This window comes from Schistocerca piceifrons, chromosome 3 (genome assembly GCF_021461385.2).
Source record: "Schistocerca piceifrons isolate TAMUIC-IGC-003096 chromosome 3, iqSchPice1.1, whole genome shotgun sequence".
NCBI lineage: Eukaryota > Metazoa > Arthropoda > Insecta > Orthoptera > Acrididae > Schistocerca > Schistocerca piceifrons.
Window position 1 is genome coordinate 882,096,657 of NC_060140.1, and position 18,229 is coordinate 882,114,885.

General features: G+C 40.3%; 1 protein-coding gene across 1 annotated transcript in view; it reads right to left on the bottom strand.

The window, feature by feature from the left end:
* LOC124789148 (cytochrome P450 4C1-like) overlaps nucleotides 1-18,229 on the bottom strand; it is a 125,633-nt gene that overhangs the window by 31,881 nt on the left and 75,523 nt on the right. The window contains exon 3 of the mRNA XM_047256442.1: nucleotides 10,038-10,250. Within this exon, the coding sequence (XP_047112398.1) occupies nucleotides 10,038-10,250 (213 nt within the window). The remainder of the gene's footprint in view (nucleotides 1-10,037; nucleotides 10,251-18,229) is intronic.

Sequence of the window (18,229 nt, forward strand, 5' to 3'; positions counted from 1 at the left end):
TCCAGCATATATTTTAGATCTTTATATCCCCTACATTGCACGTTGGCAGTGCAAGAAAATGATGGATGTTAGGATATTGCAGTTGCACTTAATGGAAGTTGGCAGAAAAGAGGACATACTTACTTCTCTGAATGGAGAAGTGACTGCCACGTGTGTACGCACCGGTAAAGTGTTAGATATGCAGATAATGTCTGAATATTGCAAATGTTGTAAAGTCAATGAACATACAGAACACAACTGTGTGGGTAATTTTAGAGGAACAAGTGGTGGTACGGAAGTTCATGGAGTACAACAAATATTTCATAGCTCAGTAGAAACAAGATGCGTACGGTACGCCATATATTTAGGCGATGGCGATAGTAAAGCTTACAACAATGTGGTCAACTCAAATTATTAGCAAAATAGAATGTGTAGGCCATGTTCAAAAACGTATGGGAACAAGGCTGAGAAAACTAACTGTTAATATGAGAGGAAAAAATAAGAAGATGGAAAATTGTTGACCAGACAGGGTCGGTTAACTAAAACTGAAATAGACAACTTGCAGGTATACTATTGGCAGGCAATTAGGAGAAATAAAGAACATATGGAGGCAATGAAGAGAGATGTTTGGGCCATATTCTTCCATAAGGCCTCTACTGATGATAAGCCATATCGTGGATCGTGTCCATCATGAGAAAATTCGTGGTGCAAATACAATACGGCTCAGGCAACTGGAGAATCTTATTCTCACCAGCGTTCTCTTCCTGCTGCTGTTATTACAGCAATTAAACCTATTTTCAGAGACTTGGCTCATCCTGACCTTCTAAGGAAATGTCTGCATGGGCAGACACAGAAACCAAATCAATGTTTCAGCAGCATAATTTGGAACAGCCCTTCCTAAAACTATAATTGCAGGCATGCATACAATGAAACTAGGAGTTCATTATGCTGTTGTTACATTCAATTGTGGTAATATTGGAAAGTGTTGGGTACTGCAAGAGCTGCGAATTAATCCTGGTGAACATATGGTCACTGGACTGCAACATTGTGATAAAATGAGGATAGCCGATGCAGACAGGTCTGCATCCAATATGGCCAAGAAAGCGAGACAAACATCCAGGAAGGTGAAAAAGAAGCTGGAAGACATGCTAGAGGCCAAAGAAGGGCCATCATATGCAGCAGGACAATTTTAGTTAACTGTAAGTAACAAATTTCAAAAGTTTGTTCTTTAAAGTCAATTTCCTGCAAACTAAAATTTTCAGTACATGAGCCCCATTCTATCAGAAACTATCATATATAAATGAATGAAATTTTCAGAGACTGTGCATAACATAAAAAGCCACCTCTGATACTACGTTCATTATTATTCCCCCATTAGGAAGTTCACAAAGAATATTTTCTGCAGAAAAAACTTAATATTTTTTGTTAATACATTTAAAAAATTATTTCTTAAAAACTATCAAATGGATAAAGTATATTTTAGTACAGTTGACTCTATTAGCATCACGTAACATACAGTAAAAATATTAACGTCCTGCATCAATTAGTTTTTTCAGAAATTGGTCAAATACATGCCTAAATTAACATCGGTTAGAGTGTGGTCCCCTTAACACATAATTTCCTCCGATCTTTTTGTACTGCACACACAATAGTCTCTGTTAGTAGTTTCCACACCAACAATACACTGAGATGACAGCAGTCATGGGATTCCTTCTGATAACCTGTCGGACATATCAAGTTGAAATATATGTCGCTTACTAAGATCCAAGGTTCCATTATGGCGTAAAAAATTGAAACTTCTAAGTCAGCGTGTAACCTCCCCCTCACTTATCGACCTTAATGACAGTGAAAAATTAAACCACGTGTACCTAATGGAAATTTGGGAAAAGCAATCGTCACTGAAGTTAATCTGTCGGTAAAGAGGGAGGAAAGGTTTACATCTAAATGAAAGGAAAACTGCTAATGAAATTGGTGGAAATTAATTTTGAAGAGGGGTAAAGTTAACAAAGAAAGTAAATGTGCGGCCGTTACGTTAACAATTAACTAGCGGTAATTAGATATTTGAGATTTGGGGAAAATTACGGTCGCCAGTCCTATGGACAATTACTATAGTAACTGAAAAAGAAAGGTTATTGCACATATAATTAGCACTAGAAGTGTGGCGACTGAAGGTTGACACGTGTAGTGTGAAAACTGAAAGTTTGTCAGAAGTAATAAATTTCGCTACACTCTGACTTAATTTAGCAAAATAATTAATAAAACCGGAAAATTGAAAGTTAATTTAGTGACTGAAATTAATAGTGAGCTTTGTTTCTGAAGCACTACGAAATTCAATAAAATAAGGTTAGTCTTGGGCTACCTCAACAATCATTTCAAAAGCTACTTGAATCTACGCAATTTAGAAATAAGAGATTTAACTTTGAACTTGAATTTAATGATTCTGAAGAATTAACGATAGTAAAATGTAGTACGTACCAAGCCGAGCTGTAGTCACAGGTAAGCTAAAATATGTAACAAAGCTCGCACTCATAATTTGTGCTTGTGTAATCTAAATATTGTAACCAGCTATGAATACTTTAACTGAACTTTGAAATTGAAGCAGTGAAATGGAATAATATTACTTTAATGCTGGCATTTGAATTTCAACGACATTCGGGTTCATTCCGGAAAAGGAAGGGACCCTGCTTGGTAATGCAATTGGGACAATGAGCAACAAATGTTCATGCTAAGTTGCTGTAATTAGAGTTACGAAAATGGAACAGTTTGAAAAGCTGAGGCCTGCCACACAGTTCTAAAACTTTACGTGCTTCCAGTCTTCCTTGTTGGTCTGACGTGACAGTCTTTGCCATTCCACTTTCGCAACAACTGCGTTAGAAAGAAGCCTGTTGTCACATCTTTGCACTGGCGTTTATCTTCACCATGGCAACCACTAGTTTGCCTATCGACTTGACAACAACTTCAGTGGAAAGAAGCCTGCTGCCTCATCTTTGGAACGGCGTCCAACTTCACCATGGGAACCAGAGGTTCCAAATGGTTCACTAACAGGCCTTGAGAATATTTTTAACGCTTCTTAATTGACATAGCTGTTAAAAAACCTAAGTTTAGTGTGTGTTTATTTTTATTTCTTGACAGTGTTCTTTTAACTAAGAAATTTTACATTGTTATTCGACCTATTAGCCATTGCTTAGTAATAACATCATTCCGTCAGAAGTGGGCGGAGCCTCCATTACATATAGTAAGACGTGCACTGTTTTCTCCAGTAGTGATTCTCCAGCAGAAGGAGGTCCTTACTCATTGGTAATTCACCGTTTTATATCTTTATAACTTTATGTATTTTCTTTAATGTATGTAGCCCTCAAATTAAAGCTTTGTATACGACTTGAAGCTCTGAAGATGACCACAGTAGTGGTCGAAACCGGTCACCGTAATAAATAAATTGTGATAAAGGCTGTTTTTGATAGTACATAAATGTAAGTGCTACGAAGTCTTTTCTAGTTGTGTTTCTATCGAGTGCAGCCAAGCATGGAAGTGAAAGTCGGACGACAAACAATTTAGGCAAGAGGTGAGCTTTTGAAATGTGGTACTACAGAATAATGCTTACGATTAGATCGGTAGTTCACTTATCTCTGAGGAGGTACTGAATGTATTTGGGAATAAAAGAAATGTGTGGCAGAACGTAATTAGAAGAAGGAATTCGTTGGAACGGCAAATTCTGAGCCGTCAAGGGATCACTATTTTAGTACTATAGAGAAGTGTGGGGAGGTAAACATGACAGAGGAAGGCCAAGAGATGAATACACTAAACAGATTCAGAAGGATGTAAGTTGCAGTAGTTACTCAGAGATGAAGAGGCTTCCACAGGAGAGAGCAGCATGGACAGCTGCATCAAAACAGTCTTCAGACTGAAGACCACAAACAAACATTCGAAGGGGCTAAGTGAGACGTGGACGCGTTGGAAATGCGACAATGTAGGAGTTTTTGTGCTGAATGAGAGCCGACCCCTACGCAGTGCGCGCCTCAAAGCGCGTGTTAGGCGTCCGAGGGGGCGGTCGCGTCGGCGTCTTGTCTGCAACGGCTGGCAGAGCTCCCCGGTTTCAGTGTTGTTCATCTGCCCGCCTTGTCCGCCAGAATGTTGTGTCTGCTGTGTGTCATCTTAGTTAGACCAGTGCTGATTCTGAAGCCTTCCCGAGACTTTAGACCGAGTCCCAGTTGATGAGACTGCTCCTGATGGGTATTTCGATGACTTCTCTACTGACACTGTCTCAGTATTTGGAAGCTTATGCCGAAATCCTCGCACAGCCGTATTCCATTACGTTAGTCATTGCATGTGCCATTACAGAGCAAAGAGGAATGGGGTACCGAAAACACTGGTGCATAGAGTGCTCATCATCGCAGATGTTGAGCGTCTGCCTCGGGAATTGGAGTACCTCAGAGCTGTGTCCCGAAAAAACGGTTAGTCGTAATGGCATATTACGCGCGTTCTGTGCCTCACAATTACAGTTCAACCTGTGCAGGCGGACGAAGACATGAAGGAAGAGGCAGCAATTGCCTTTTTACTATGACTGGACACAAGACCGTTAGTTCGTTAATCGTTAACTGACGAAGTTAAATTTTCGAGTAACAGATTAACTTTTAATTAATTTGAAAATACGTTACTTGTTAATTACGTACCTAGTACTTATGACAAAAGACAAAAATGATGCCGGTTCGCGTGGCACGTGGTCAGGGGGACTCCTATTCGCCTGTGCCATCTACCGTGGCAACGAAGCGTTTCCCGACACAAATTCGTATGACCTTTTCCCCCCATTTCCAGTCGTGAATCCGTCCCTGCAGTTTGTCGGTTTCATTGACGTTCATCCTGTGAATCTGAAACAATAATTTTGATCTCACAGAACGATTATACACTATCAGTAACTTTGTCACAAGAGATTCGTTGTCTTTAAAAAAATGTAAAAGTGCTAAGGCAACCAAACTTGTCTTTACTGTATGCTGCTAATAAAATTGCAAACGACCTGTTTCATGTTAGCTACAATGCAAGAGAACATAGACCATTGGTTACGCAAAGCTGTATCATCATTAGATCTATATCGTCGTGTGACTTATTACACAATTGACTGTAAAGTAGTGAGATATAGCACGACAGAAGCCGTAATTGTGATTATACAAAGTGATAATGACTGCAGAATAAAAGAACTGATAACAGCAAGCTGGGCTTAATTTTATACATGTGTGTACAATAAAGGGACAGATGGCAAAGCTTCTAAAAGGCTGCACTGACGTAGATGACTAAAAACGCTCAGTAATCAATTGCATATATGAACCAACTGCACACAAACGCTAAATGTGCTCACACAAAATGACGGTGAGTGATCATGCAATTTACTTATATTTTTTTCTTTAAAATGACATCTTATTGTTGTTGTGGTCTTCAGTCCTGAGACTGGTTTGATGCAGCTCTCCATGCTACTCTATAGTGTGCAAGCTTCTTCATCTCCCAGTATCTACTGCAACCTACATCCTTCTGAATCTGCTTAGTGTATTCATCTCCTGGTCTCCCTCTACGGTTTTTACTCTCCACGCTGCCCTCCAATACTAAATTGGTCGACCGGTGTCGCCGTGAGGTTCTAGGCGCTTCAGTTTGGAACCGCATGACCGCTACAGTCACAGGTTCGACTCCTGCCTCGGGCATGGACGTGTGTGATGTCCTTCAGTTGGGAACCGCGTGACCGCTACGGTCGCAGGTTCGACTCCTGCCTCGGGCATGGATGTGTGTGATGTCCTTACGTTAGTTAGGTTTAAGTAGTTCTAAGTTCTAGGGGACTGATGACCTCAGATGTTGACTCCCATAGGGCTTAGAGCCATTTGAACCATTTGAACCAATACTAAATTGGTGATTCCTTGATGCCTCAGAACATGTCCTACCAACTTCTAGTCAAGTTGTGCCACAAACTCCTCTTCTCCCCAATCCTTTTCAATACCTCCTCATTATCGGATGTTTGTGTCGCTCTGGCAGTAGACCCGATTATTTTACATGTCAAGATCTCGCCGGGAAAGCCTGAAGAGTTACACCTCCTCACTAGTTGTGTGGCCTACCCATCTAATCTTCAGCGTTCATCTGTAGCACCACACTTCGAAAGCTTCAGAATAGAAGCTTTAGACAAGAAGAGAATACTTCTTGTCTAAACTATTTATCGTCCATGTTTCACTTCGATACATGGCTACACTCCACACAGATACTTTCAGAAACGACTTTCTGACATCTAAATCTATACTCGATGTTAACAAATTTCTCTTCTTCAGAAACGCTTTCCCTGCCATTGCCAGTCTAAATGACATAGTTTAATCGTAATTTCCTGTTTTGTTTAACTGCAGGCAACCTGAAGATTTTCAAAGAAACACAATAAGTGTGTAAAAATACGGCTGAGTCGCTTTTCATTATTCATTGAAATTAATGTCAGCTGAAGGCCCAACATAACAAATATTGTTAAAGTCTCATTAACCAGAACTGCACCTGTAATCTCAGCAAGGCTTGCGAACGAACATGCCTCTAATTAAGAAGACACTGGGGAAACACAATGTTATTGCGGCCATAGCGGACGGAGCAAAACCACGCTACCGTGCCGCGCGTCGCACGCTATAGACGCCGACGCAATCAACTCCTCGCTCGCCGACAGGCATTCTCAGGCGCGGACCGTGTAGAGAGCAGCTCGTGGGGAGGAGGGATGTACACCGGGATACCTTCTAACATCGTGTCTCATGTCCTCTCGCCCGGCCTAGTACAGCAACTTGACGTGGCAGGCACTCAAAACTCGTTGGAAGTCCCCAGCAGAAATATTGAACCATGGTGCCTCAATAGCCACCCATAAATGCGAAAGTGTTAACGGTGCAGAATTGCGTGCACGAACTGATCTCTCTATTATGTCCCATAAATGCTCGACAGGATTCTTACCGGGCGATTTAGGTTGTAACGCTGCGCTACTGCGCACGATACTTATTAAAGCCTGTACTATGGTAAGTTGACGGGCTTCACCTTATAAGAAAGGATTTTGGTATACATGTTGACCGCGTGTACCTGAATGGAGGCAAAATCAGACTTTCACCCACTCAGTAACAACAATGATACGTCAAGCAAGTCTGAAGTGCAACTACACTTTAGGACGGACAAGAAACAACACAACAGATGCCACCAAATTGTTAATAATACGGTCGCCAGCCTAATTAGGCATTAACTGAGTTTTTTCCCAGTACAAGTTGGTGTACGTTCATACAAAACAACACGTGATAACACTGCATAATATGGTAAATTTTAGAACCAGAAAATTTACTGAACTAATGATTTAACTTTCTGTACTAATATGGACAAGCCATAAATACACAACAATACACTATAATGTTTACTACAAACTTCGTACTGTCTATTGATGTGATTAAAATCGGGCATAGGTTACCCTAGAAATAGCACTTTCGAAGCACACATACAATATCAATTTTGAAAAAGGTAAAACACTAATAAATTTTGGTTTTATATTGACTTTAACTTTGCTGGTCAAATCAGTTCAGTACACTTCAGAATTTAAATGAATATAAAAGAAAAAAGGGGGGTACCCTGAAACTGTTATGATCACTGTATTGAAAATATTGATTAAAGGATTCATTAAGCACTCAAGATTTCCAATAGGTGAGTTACTACTCTTTTTAGCTTATTTCCTGCTCATTTAATTACCATTTTATCTGCCTCAAATAATTAAACTTCATTACTAAACCAATTTCAACATTATGGTTCAAATGGCTCTGAGCACTATGGGACTCAACTGCTGTGGTCATTAGTCCCCTAGAACTTAGAACTAGTTAAACCTAACTAACCTACGGACATCACAAACATCCATGCCCGAGGCAGGATTCGAACCTGCGACCGTAGCGGTCTTGCGGTTCCAGACTGCAGCGCCTTTAACCGCACGGCCACTTCAGCCGGCTCAACATTATGTTCCAACTTTGCCAGACCTATATTATTTGCATATTTATTCATTAACAACAAAGTTCTTTAAACATCATTCTAACATAGATAGGTTTGCAGGTAAGTATTATTAACATAAACTTTAAATCTTCATTTCGGAACACTCGGATTGCACAACATGTGGAAAGGACCCTGTCTAGGTTAGTGATGAGGATAATTAAATGATAGGACAGTTCTGCTAAAAGTTAAGTTGTTATTGAACAGTCAGGAACAAAAGTAACACTGGTCCACACGAATACAGTACTAAAAGTTTCAACCTGTTCGTGTCGATGCGGCGGTTGGCGGGCGGCGAGATGGCGAGGCGCAAAGCACACATACAATCACAGCTATGGCTCTTGATGTATCGGCACTTTGCTTCTTCTCAGCGTCGCAATACTTTTCCATTTAGTGCCTATGGAATATAGCCATGCTGTATAGTCGTCGGAAACGGCACATCCGAGGCTCAATGAAATCACGTTTTCCAGGAGAGCCTTCTCGATCCAGAGCGTGTTCCTTAGACCGATGCCCAACTCCGACTACTACTGCTGAGCCCGTTATGCCGTGCCGCGCCCATGTGCATTTTCCCGCGCTCGCCTGCCATCCACCTTTCACCGCTCCCCTACAGACAGAGTATTCACCAAAAGTTTTGCACTCCACATAGCCTAATACATTGCCTACGTATGGACCAGGCGCACAATTACAATTTTAACATCTTACAACAGTTTCAACATTTCTTACATTTCCATTCTGTTATAATATTGCTTGCAATTTGACATAAACATTAATATTCACATCGAAAATTGTTTACAGTTCCTTTAACATAATGGCATGAAACAAAAAAGAAATGAAATCAGAACATCGATTATACTTATTTATCGAAAAACAGAAGCAAAAATTATTATATGTACAATATTATAACGTTGTTGTTGTTACAATTCGCTCGAATTGTCCGCAATATTCTTCAACTCAATTTCGAACAATTGTGACCTGGTGACATAGCGCATTCTCATACATAAAAAACCACCGTTGTCTGGAAACATCAAGACGACGAGCAGCTGCAGTTGGTCTCCAAGTAGCCGAACATAACCATTTCCAGTCAATGATCGGTTCAGTTGCACCAGAGTACCCACCCCATTTCATGTAAACACAGCCACAACATTATGGAATCACCACCAGCTTGCGCAATGCCCTGTTGACAAGTTGAGTCCATGTCCTTCCGGCGTCTGCATGACACTCGAACCCTACCATCAGCTCTTACGAACTGAAATCGAGACTCATCTGACCAAGCCATGGTTTTCCAGCCGTCTGAAATCCAACCGATAGGGTCTGCAGGCGATGTTGTGCTGTTATAAAATGCACTCGCGCCTGTCCTCTGCTGCCATAGCCCATTAACGTCAAATTTCGCCACACTACCCTAACGTATACGTTCGTCGTACGTCCAAGATTGATTTCTGGGGTTATTTCAAGCAGTGTTGCTTCTCTTTTAGCACTGACAATTCCACGCAAACGCTGCTGCTCTCGGTCGTTAAGTGAAGGCTGTTGGCCACTGTGTCATCCGTGGTGAGAGGTAATATTCGTGGCACACTCTTGACACTGTGGATATCGGAATATGGAGTTGCCAAACGATTTCCGAAATGGAATGTCCCGTGCGTCTAGCTGCAACTACCATTCCCCATTCAAAGTCCGTTAATTCTCGTCGTCTGACCATAATCACGTTGGAAACTTTTTTATATGAACCACCGGAGTACAAATGACAGTTCCTCTAACTCACTGTCCTTTCATAGCTTCTGTAAGCATTATTACCGCCACATGTATATGTGCATATCGCTACCCAGCAACTTCTTTCACCTCAGTGTAAGTTGGCCATCCTCGTCAGCGCAGCGCACCTGACGATATCGACACATTTGACTGCCGAAATATTGTAACTGTTGCAGAATATAAAACAGCTGTACATCTACGGGCTGTCGATCAAAAAATTACAGATTTAAATTGTATGTTTAGTACTTTATATTCGGTATATGGATTTCAGTAAAAGTAAACACATTTGACGTATTTTGTGGACTCACCGACATTTTCCTGATGGCCGCTATACGGGAATGCTTGCTTCGGTCTGGCTCCAGACGATCCAGCTCGACACCAAAGACGACCTTCACCATGGTGCGCAGCGCACATTCCATCAGCATGGGGTAAACGTCCACCGTCGCCCCAGCAGACTCCGCCAGCTTCTCGCACAGATAGCGCCCGCTCTCGTTGAATGTTCCAGTGAACTTCGCGAGTACCTGTTACATGGCAACGGCAGTCTTGATTAATACATGTAACGTTTAAGGGGCTCCGGAAAGGCTCAAAATCATGAAAAGTTCAATTTTTACTTTTTTGCGTTTTCTGAATCTGCAGACTATTATCTTTTAATAGATATATAATTTATTCAATTCCGAAGACTACAACTATTTTTAAATTTTTTTTGAAACGTGTTCTACATGGGCGTGACCCACTGTGGCGCTGTTAAACTGCTGTCAAATGGTGTTATTATTAACGTCCGTGTTCATCAGGTACATTTTAGTGATGTGAGATAAAGTATGTGTTGTGGCTAACCTGTGATGGTTCAATATACATCGCTGGTGTGATTGTCGATTGTTTCATGTTTATTTACTCTGACGTTATCTCGAAAATATTCGTAATTAATTCTGTTTCTTGAGTCTCTGTTTTGTTGAAGTATAATAATGAGTAAAAGTAAAGTTATTAGAAATCCTCTGAAGGCTTTTAAGAAAAGGAGAAATGTTGGAAAGCCAAAGGTATGTGTTATTACTGTAAACAATAAAGACGATAACCAAGTGAGTGAACCTAACCTCTCAAGTACACCTGCCCATAGCAGTCAAAGTGGGAAAGAAAATACTTCACAGAAGAAGCTTGGTTCAATGAGTGAAAACTATGAATGTTTTATGGGCGAATCGGATGTGAATGAAATATTTGATATGTCGGTTCTCAAAGGAATTTTTTCAAACTGTGTAAGATGTATTCATTGTAGTGAAGTTGGTCTGGAACTCTCCATAATAAAGCACGTAGGACTTGCTAGTGAAATACAACTGAAATGTGACAAAAATGAACGCATGTTTTCGTCCCTTAACGTGCTATGGAAAAAGAAGGCAAAGTTAGTATGAAATTCTCGCTGAATGGAATTTTCAGTCCTAACTAAAAGCATTAGCTTTTGACGCAACGGCATTAACACTTTTGGAGCCGTATTTGCTTTAATTGAAAACTTTTTGGGAAAATCATACCTAGCAGGCATCACATTCATGGAATCATTTCTACACCAGACTTTAAAAAAATGCAGAACATTTGGTCCGGAATCGCTGTTAATTGATTCCAAACCGGAGCCTAGCAAGTAAGAGTCAAGGAACACTTAGATCAAGTCGATACATATCGATTCCTGAATTTTGTTCGAGTTAAGTAGCACATTAACGGCAAATTCAGACCAATTAGCAATTAACTGTGGTAGTGAACTTTGCGATACCACCGATCTCCTGTGCATTTGCTACATGCACAGGTAATCACAATCCAAGATGGCAGCAAGCCCTGCTCCCTCTGGAGCCAGTATCAGCGTAGAACAACCAACCACAGCATAATATTTTAGCAGGCATTAAAATGAAATCGCAATGTAGTCCCAGAGTCGATACTATGGCTGTACTCCAAAGTAACTGACCAATCTGAATTTTTTGTGTATTGTTCAGAAGTATTTATCCAATAAATTACTTAAAGGTTGTAGCGTGCAGTATTACCAGACCCAAAACGCGTCAGAAAACACACACTCGTACACCGACACACACACACATCTGGTATGACTTTAGGTCACGTCTGGAATTGATTAAAGGGCCTTTGAATTGTATTATAAATATCTGACACACCCAGTACCTGACACCCACACACACCCAGTATCTGAAATCCCCAGTAGCTGACACCCTCAGTGGCCACATACACAGCTTCTGCTGGGAACAAGTCTTGATAAGTTTCAGTTTGCTGACTAATCTCGTTTGCTTGTTGAAACAAGTCTCAAATTGTCAGAATAAGTACCAACTTGTTTAGTCGAGATCATAAATATACTGACTGACCTCTGCACATATGCATTGGTGCACTCCCCAAATGGTTGACACCTGGAGTAGCTCATACCCCAGTAGCTTACACCTACTGTATATACAGAATATGGTTTAAGATCCAGTAGTTACCACCAACTGCACATGCACACTGTTAGCTTCTTGTGATAGAATACTATTTAAGATGGAGAGCTAACATCTAATTCACACAAACACTCTCAGCTTTTGGTGTTAGTCTACTGTTTAAGTTCTGAATGTGTATTTGGCTGGTATCGACAGCTGTCACTACCTTGCTTGCTCAGCATAATCAGCATAAGACGACAAATGTTTTGTTCTACAAGATAAAATTAATTGACATGTAATCACTATAATGTTTGGGCGACTTTGAAACCATAGGAACCCTCGTATATTACCTATATGAATGTGTATTACTACTATTCAGTATCGATGGTAGGCTGATTCGGGGGAGGGGACCTGACAGCGAGGTCATCGGTCCCATCGGATTAGGAAAGGATGAGGAAGAAAGTTGATCATGCCCTCTTAAAGGAACCATCCTGGCATTTGCCTGAAGAGATGTAGGGAAATCACGGAATGGATGGCCGAATGCAGGTTTGGACCATCGTCCTCCCGAATGCGAGTCCAGAGTGCTAGTCACTGCGCCCCCTCGCTTGGTACTGTTCAGTACGTTCTTTAGATGAAGTGTCATGTAGTCTCTACCGTGTGACTGCACATGTTAGCATTACCAGCAGAAGATGAGAAACTTGTACTGCAAGAGAAAATTAATTCTCCAGCATGTGGGTTACTGTAATGATAGACATTACCAGTAGCTGTTACCATTCGTTTTTTATTGCAATATGAAGTTATCTCGTAGCATAGTGACTCTGAAAGCAAAGCAACACTTGTTTCTTACCTATACGATTGTACGTTATTACTATTCAGTATGCTATTTCGTCGAAGTGTCATGTACTGTCCACAGTGCGACAGAAGATTAAAGCTTCTTGAACTACAAGATGATGTCAATACTCTAGCATGGGGCACTGTAACGCTTGGCTGACTGAGACATTCGTTTTAGGGACGAATTTTTGAAGAATTTCAATGCGGGAAACAACGTTGTTTGCTCCGGTGATACCCATTAACAAGTGCATTGTAAATTAAGTTAGATCAACAATAATACTCACGTGTGTTTTGCAATGTTGTAGAACCAAGTGTTATGTGTTGTGATAAATGTATGTGTGGTATTAATAAGTGGCACAAAGAGTGAACTACAATCGTCTACTTATCTGTATTTAATTTCAGCATTGCTAATATGTTAGCTGTGTGTATTTTACTAAGTTGTGCAATTCAGATGTGTAAATACTTCATTTTAGGGTCCATTATGCTTCCAAAATTTGATTTAAAGTAATGTTTGGTCACTGCCATGTAGAGAGAGAAAGACTTCTGATGATGTTTTTGTATCTTGCATTCACAGTTTTATTTGCCGTTAAGGCCCCCTACTATGGAAATAGTTCAAGAGTAGATTAGGAAAGATTACTTGCTTCTGCTTTTTAAACTGAATAAAACACCTGCGCTATTTTCTTTCCAAGTGACAGAGTTATGAATGGAGTCTATTTTAGCCCTCTTCCATTTTTCTCTACTTATCTTTCTTGATTATTACATTTATGAGTTACACAGATGTTTTCTGTGCTATTTGATAAAGTTATTGGAAATGGATTACGCATAGAGTGAGGATTTAGAATTCATTTTGATAACCAGTAACCTGTTGCCATCCTCACATGTCCATGAATGGTACTTGTAAGTACGAATGTGTGAGTGAAGGAGTTTGAGATTGCTGATTGTGAGACAGAGAGTTTATTGTGGAGTAATGCCAACATATTAGAGCTCTTCCAAAGTTGTCTGGCAAAGTACAACCTGTCGATCCTGAGCCTTTCTGTATCTTTCACCAATATAGTCAGTTAGAGGGTCACTCACACTCCGCTGAAAAAACAAAGCTAGTCCTGAAGGCAACGGCCGCTGGCTTCCGCTTTTTTAACTCACCCTGAGATCCGCCGCCGAGCTGCAATACGTGTTTATTCGCCCGAACATGGCTTAAGTATGATTTGGGTTACCTGACTTTAACAATTATTTTGTGTTAGGGATTCATTAAGGTATTTCAGTTACATGTTTGGATATGTTTTTGATTTTATTCACAGAGTAATTCCCCAGCATTTACTGTGAAATGAGTGAACGTATCATTGGCTTTTGTTCTGATCGGACACAGTTATGCCTACTCAGAATTCGTGCGTATTAACTTGAGTTTCTTCATGTGTATCTAAGACTTAATACCTATCAAATTGTAAGCGTAATACTTCGTTCGATCAAGTACTTTATATAAAATTTTCGTGATGTAAATAATGTTAGTGGTCTTCAGCGATAAATTTCATTGTCGGCTTGTGTTGCGTACAGTTTGTAAATGTTCAGTTGAGTAATCACCTTTAGTGGTTACCCATGGTTCTCGCCTCTGCTTCCATCAGTTTTACCACGGATTTAGTAATAGTTCCTTACGCGTCAATGATTCAACCTTTGTTTCCCGTGATCGCCACATATGATAAAAATAACTATTGGGTAGTCAGAGGCATCACCAAGCAATAAACCAAAGTATTCTACACAGAAAGAAACGTTCTCTGAGTGGCAGGAACCCAGTTTGAAGGAAGTCATTGAATTTAGTGACTTTATTGGGAAAGCTATGGTGTCGCATTATATCCCACTTTAGTTCACCCCCACTTTTTCTTTTGTCTGTATAGTTCCATGGTATTCGATAAGGTGCTGCAGTTCTTAGATCCTCTATGGTGTATCCGATTATGTTAACACAAGACAGAATTATTCTTCCTTTTGTGAAATTTCGTGGTAGTCATATTCATACCGTGACAAGTCATGTATGCCAGTACTTCCAGCTCTGTTGCAGAGAGTTGGCAGAGAGCAGATATTACCTATACACGCGAACATTGCTCTTTCACTATTGATTCAACAATATTTGATGTGCTTCATGTGAGCATTCAGATTATTGTAATAAACTCGAGATTTTAATTGATTTGCAAATGTTCAAATGTGTCATACATTCTCATATTCTGCTAAATACCGCACGTCACTAGGAGTTCATACTTTTCAAGAGAAAGTAATAGATTATCAGACATTTCTCACCACGAGGAAAACAGATTACGTGACGTGCATTTATCATACGTGTGTTCATACAATATCTGTAGTATACCTCTGATAAACTATCTGATTTGAGAGCTTAATAAAAGATGTACATCATCAGGAACAGAGGTATTTGCAGGCACTGTAGATGAGAGTGATATGCATGAAATATGTAAATTACTAGCCCTCCCCTCTAGTCCATGGAGAGGAGAAAGGCCAAAAAGTAGGTCTACTGAGGTAACGGCAAATTAGGCAGCTATAGCTGGTAGAATATCTGATCAGAGAAAGGAGTAAGTAGTTTTCATTTACCGACATCTCCCAGGATTACTTGAAATAAAATCTAATAGATTGTTTTTATCAAAACGAGACATGATTGTCTTAACGGGATTTCCACGATCGTTCTTTAAATAATGCTGTTGCATTCAAGAGTAAGCCTAAAACAGGTCTTTAAAAATCTCTCAATTTGGAGCACATGTAAAAGATAGTAAACATGAAGTGAGTAATATAAATGAACAAATGGAGGTGCTACATAAAGCTCCAAAAAGTCTCTATCTTAACGTGCTCCAAGAGATTGAAATATACGCTAATCAAAGAAAAAGCCCAGATCTACTACTCAATGAACAAAGTGATTTTATGCACAGAAGTTATTATTTTTAAAGACCTGTTTTAGGCTTACTCTTGAATGCAACAGCACGCTCCAGTAAGAACCAGCTGCAGCGGAACGGCCTTCAGCGTACTGGCGGCGAGGTGAATTGGGCGCGGCGGAAGAGGACTTGGCGTGGCGTTGTATACATTCTGACGTAGGGAAGCCCTCTCCACCACCAATCAATACAAAGAAGAGGAAACGCACATTTTCGAAAGAATATCTACATTTCAATTATATTTTTAAGTTTCCTTATAAAAAATTTTACATTAGTGTAAATTGTTTCGGTTCATGGTCCATTCAAAAAAAAATGTTTTTATTAAAAAGTATATTCGCCATTAATATGTACGGTTAAAAAATAGCATATGCACAATTCTTATAGGTAGAGGGCACTTTTTACTGTCTCCAATCAGGTTTCTGCAAAACTGCGATATAAGCAGTAAAGAATTCAATAATATCCAGTGCAGTTATTAGCGAATGCGAATGTGAAATAATCTGGGTTAAGTTAAGCATCAAAGGTGGGTCAGATATGATAGTCGGATGCTTCTATAGACCACCTGCATCAGCAACCGTAGTAGTTGAGCGCCTCAGAGAGAACCTGCAGAACGTCGTGAAGAAGTTTCGTGATCATACTATTGTAATAGGGGGAGACTTCAATCTACCAGGTATAGAATGGGATAGTCACACAATCAGAACTGGAGCCAGGGACAGAGACTCTTGTGACATTATCCTGACTGCCTTGTCCGAGAATTACTTCGAGCAGATAGTTAGAGAACCAACTCGTGAAGCTAACGTTTTAGACCTCATAGCAACAAATAGACCGGAACTTTTCGACTCCGTGAATGTAGAAGAGGGTATCAGTGATCATAAGTCAGTGGTTGCATCAATGACTACAAGTGTAATAAGAAATGCCAAGAAAGGAAGGAAAATATATTTGCTTAACAAGAGTGATAGGGCACAAATCGCAGAATATCTGAGTGACCACCATCAAACGTTCATTTCTGAGGAAGAGGATGTGGAACAAAAATGGAAAAAATTCAGAAACATCGTGCAGTACGCCTTAGATAAGTTCGTACCGACTAAGGTCCAAAGCGAGGGGAAAGATCCACCGTGGTATAACAATCATGTACGAAAGGTACTACGGAAACAAAGAAAGCTTCATCATAGGTTTAAGAGTAGTCGAATCATAGATGATAAGGAAAAGCTGAACGAAGCGAAAAAGAGCGTAAAGAGAGCAATGAGAGAAGCATCCAACGAATTCGAACATAAAACATTGGCAAACAATCTAAACAAGAACCCTAAAAAGTTTTGGTCATATGTAAAATCGGTAAGCGGATCTAAATCCCCTATTCAGTCACTCGTTGACCACGATGGCACCGAAACAGAGGACGACCGAAGAAAGGCAGAAATACTGAATTCAGTGTTCCGAAACTGTTTCACTGCGGAAAATCGTAACACGGTCCCTGACTTCAGCCGTCGCACGGACGCGAAAATGGAAAATATTGAAATAAACGATATCGGAATTGAAAAACAACTGCTATCACTTAGTAGCGGAAAAGCATCCGGACCAGACGAGATACCCTCAAGATTCTACAGTGATTATGCTAAAGAACTTGCCCCCTTTCTATCAGCAATTTATCGTAGATCGCTGGAAGAACGTAAAGTACCTAGCGACTGGAAGAAAGCGCAGGTCGTTCCCATTTTCAAGAAGGGTCATAAATCAGATGCGAATAATTATAGGCCTATTTCGCTTACGTCAATCTGTTGTAGAATAATGGAACATGTTTTGTGTTCTCGTATTATGACGTTCTTAGATAATACAAATCTCCTTCATCATAACCAACATGGATTCCGCAAACAGAGATCATGTGAAACTCAGCTCGCCCTATTTGCCCAAGAAATTCACAGTGCCGTAGACACTGGCGAGCAGATTGATGCCGTATTCCTGGACTTCAGGAAGGCATTTGATACGGTTCCGCACTTACGTTTAGTGAAAAAAATACGAGCTTACGGAATATCGGACCAGGTTTGTGATTGGATTCAGGATTTCCTAGAAGAAAGAACACAACATGTCATTCTTAACGGTTCAAAATCTGCAGATGTAGAGGTAATTTCGGGAGTACCGCAGGGAAGCGTGATAGGACCTTTATTGTTTACAATATACATAAATGACTTAGTTGACAACATCGGTAGCTCCGTGAGGCTATTTGCAGATGACACGGTTGTCTACAAGAAAGTAGCAACATCAGAAGACTCGTACGTACTCCAGGAGGACCTGCAGAGGATTAATGCATGGTGCGACAGCTGGCAGCTTTCCCTAAACGTAGATAAATGTAATATAATGCGCATACAT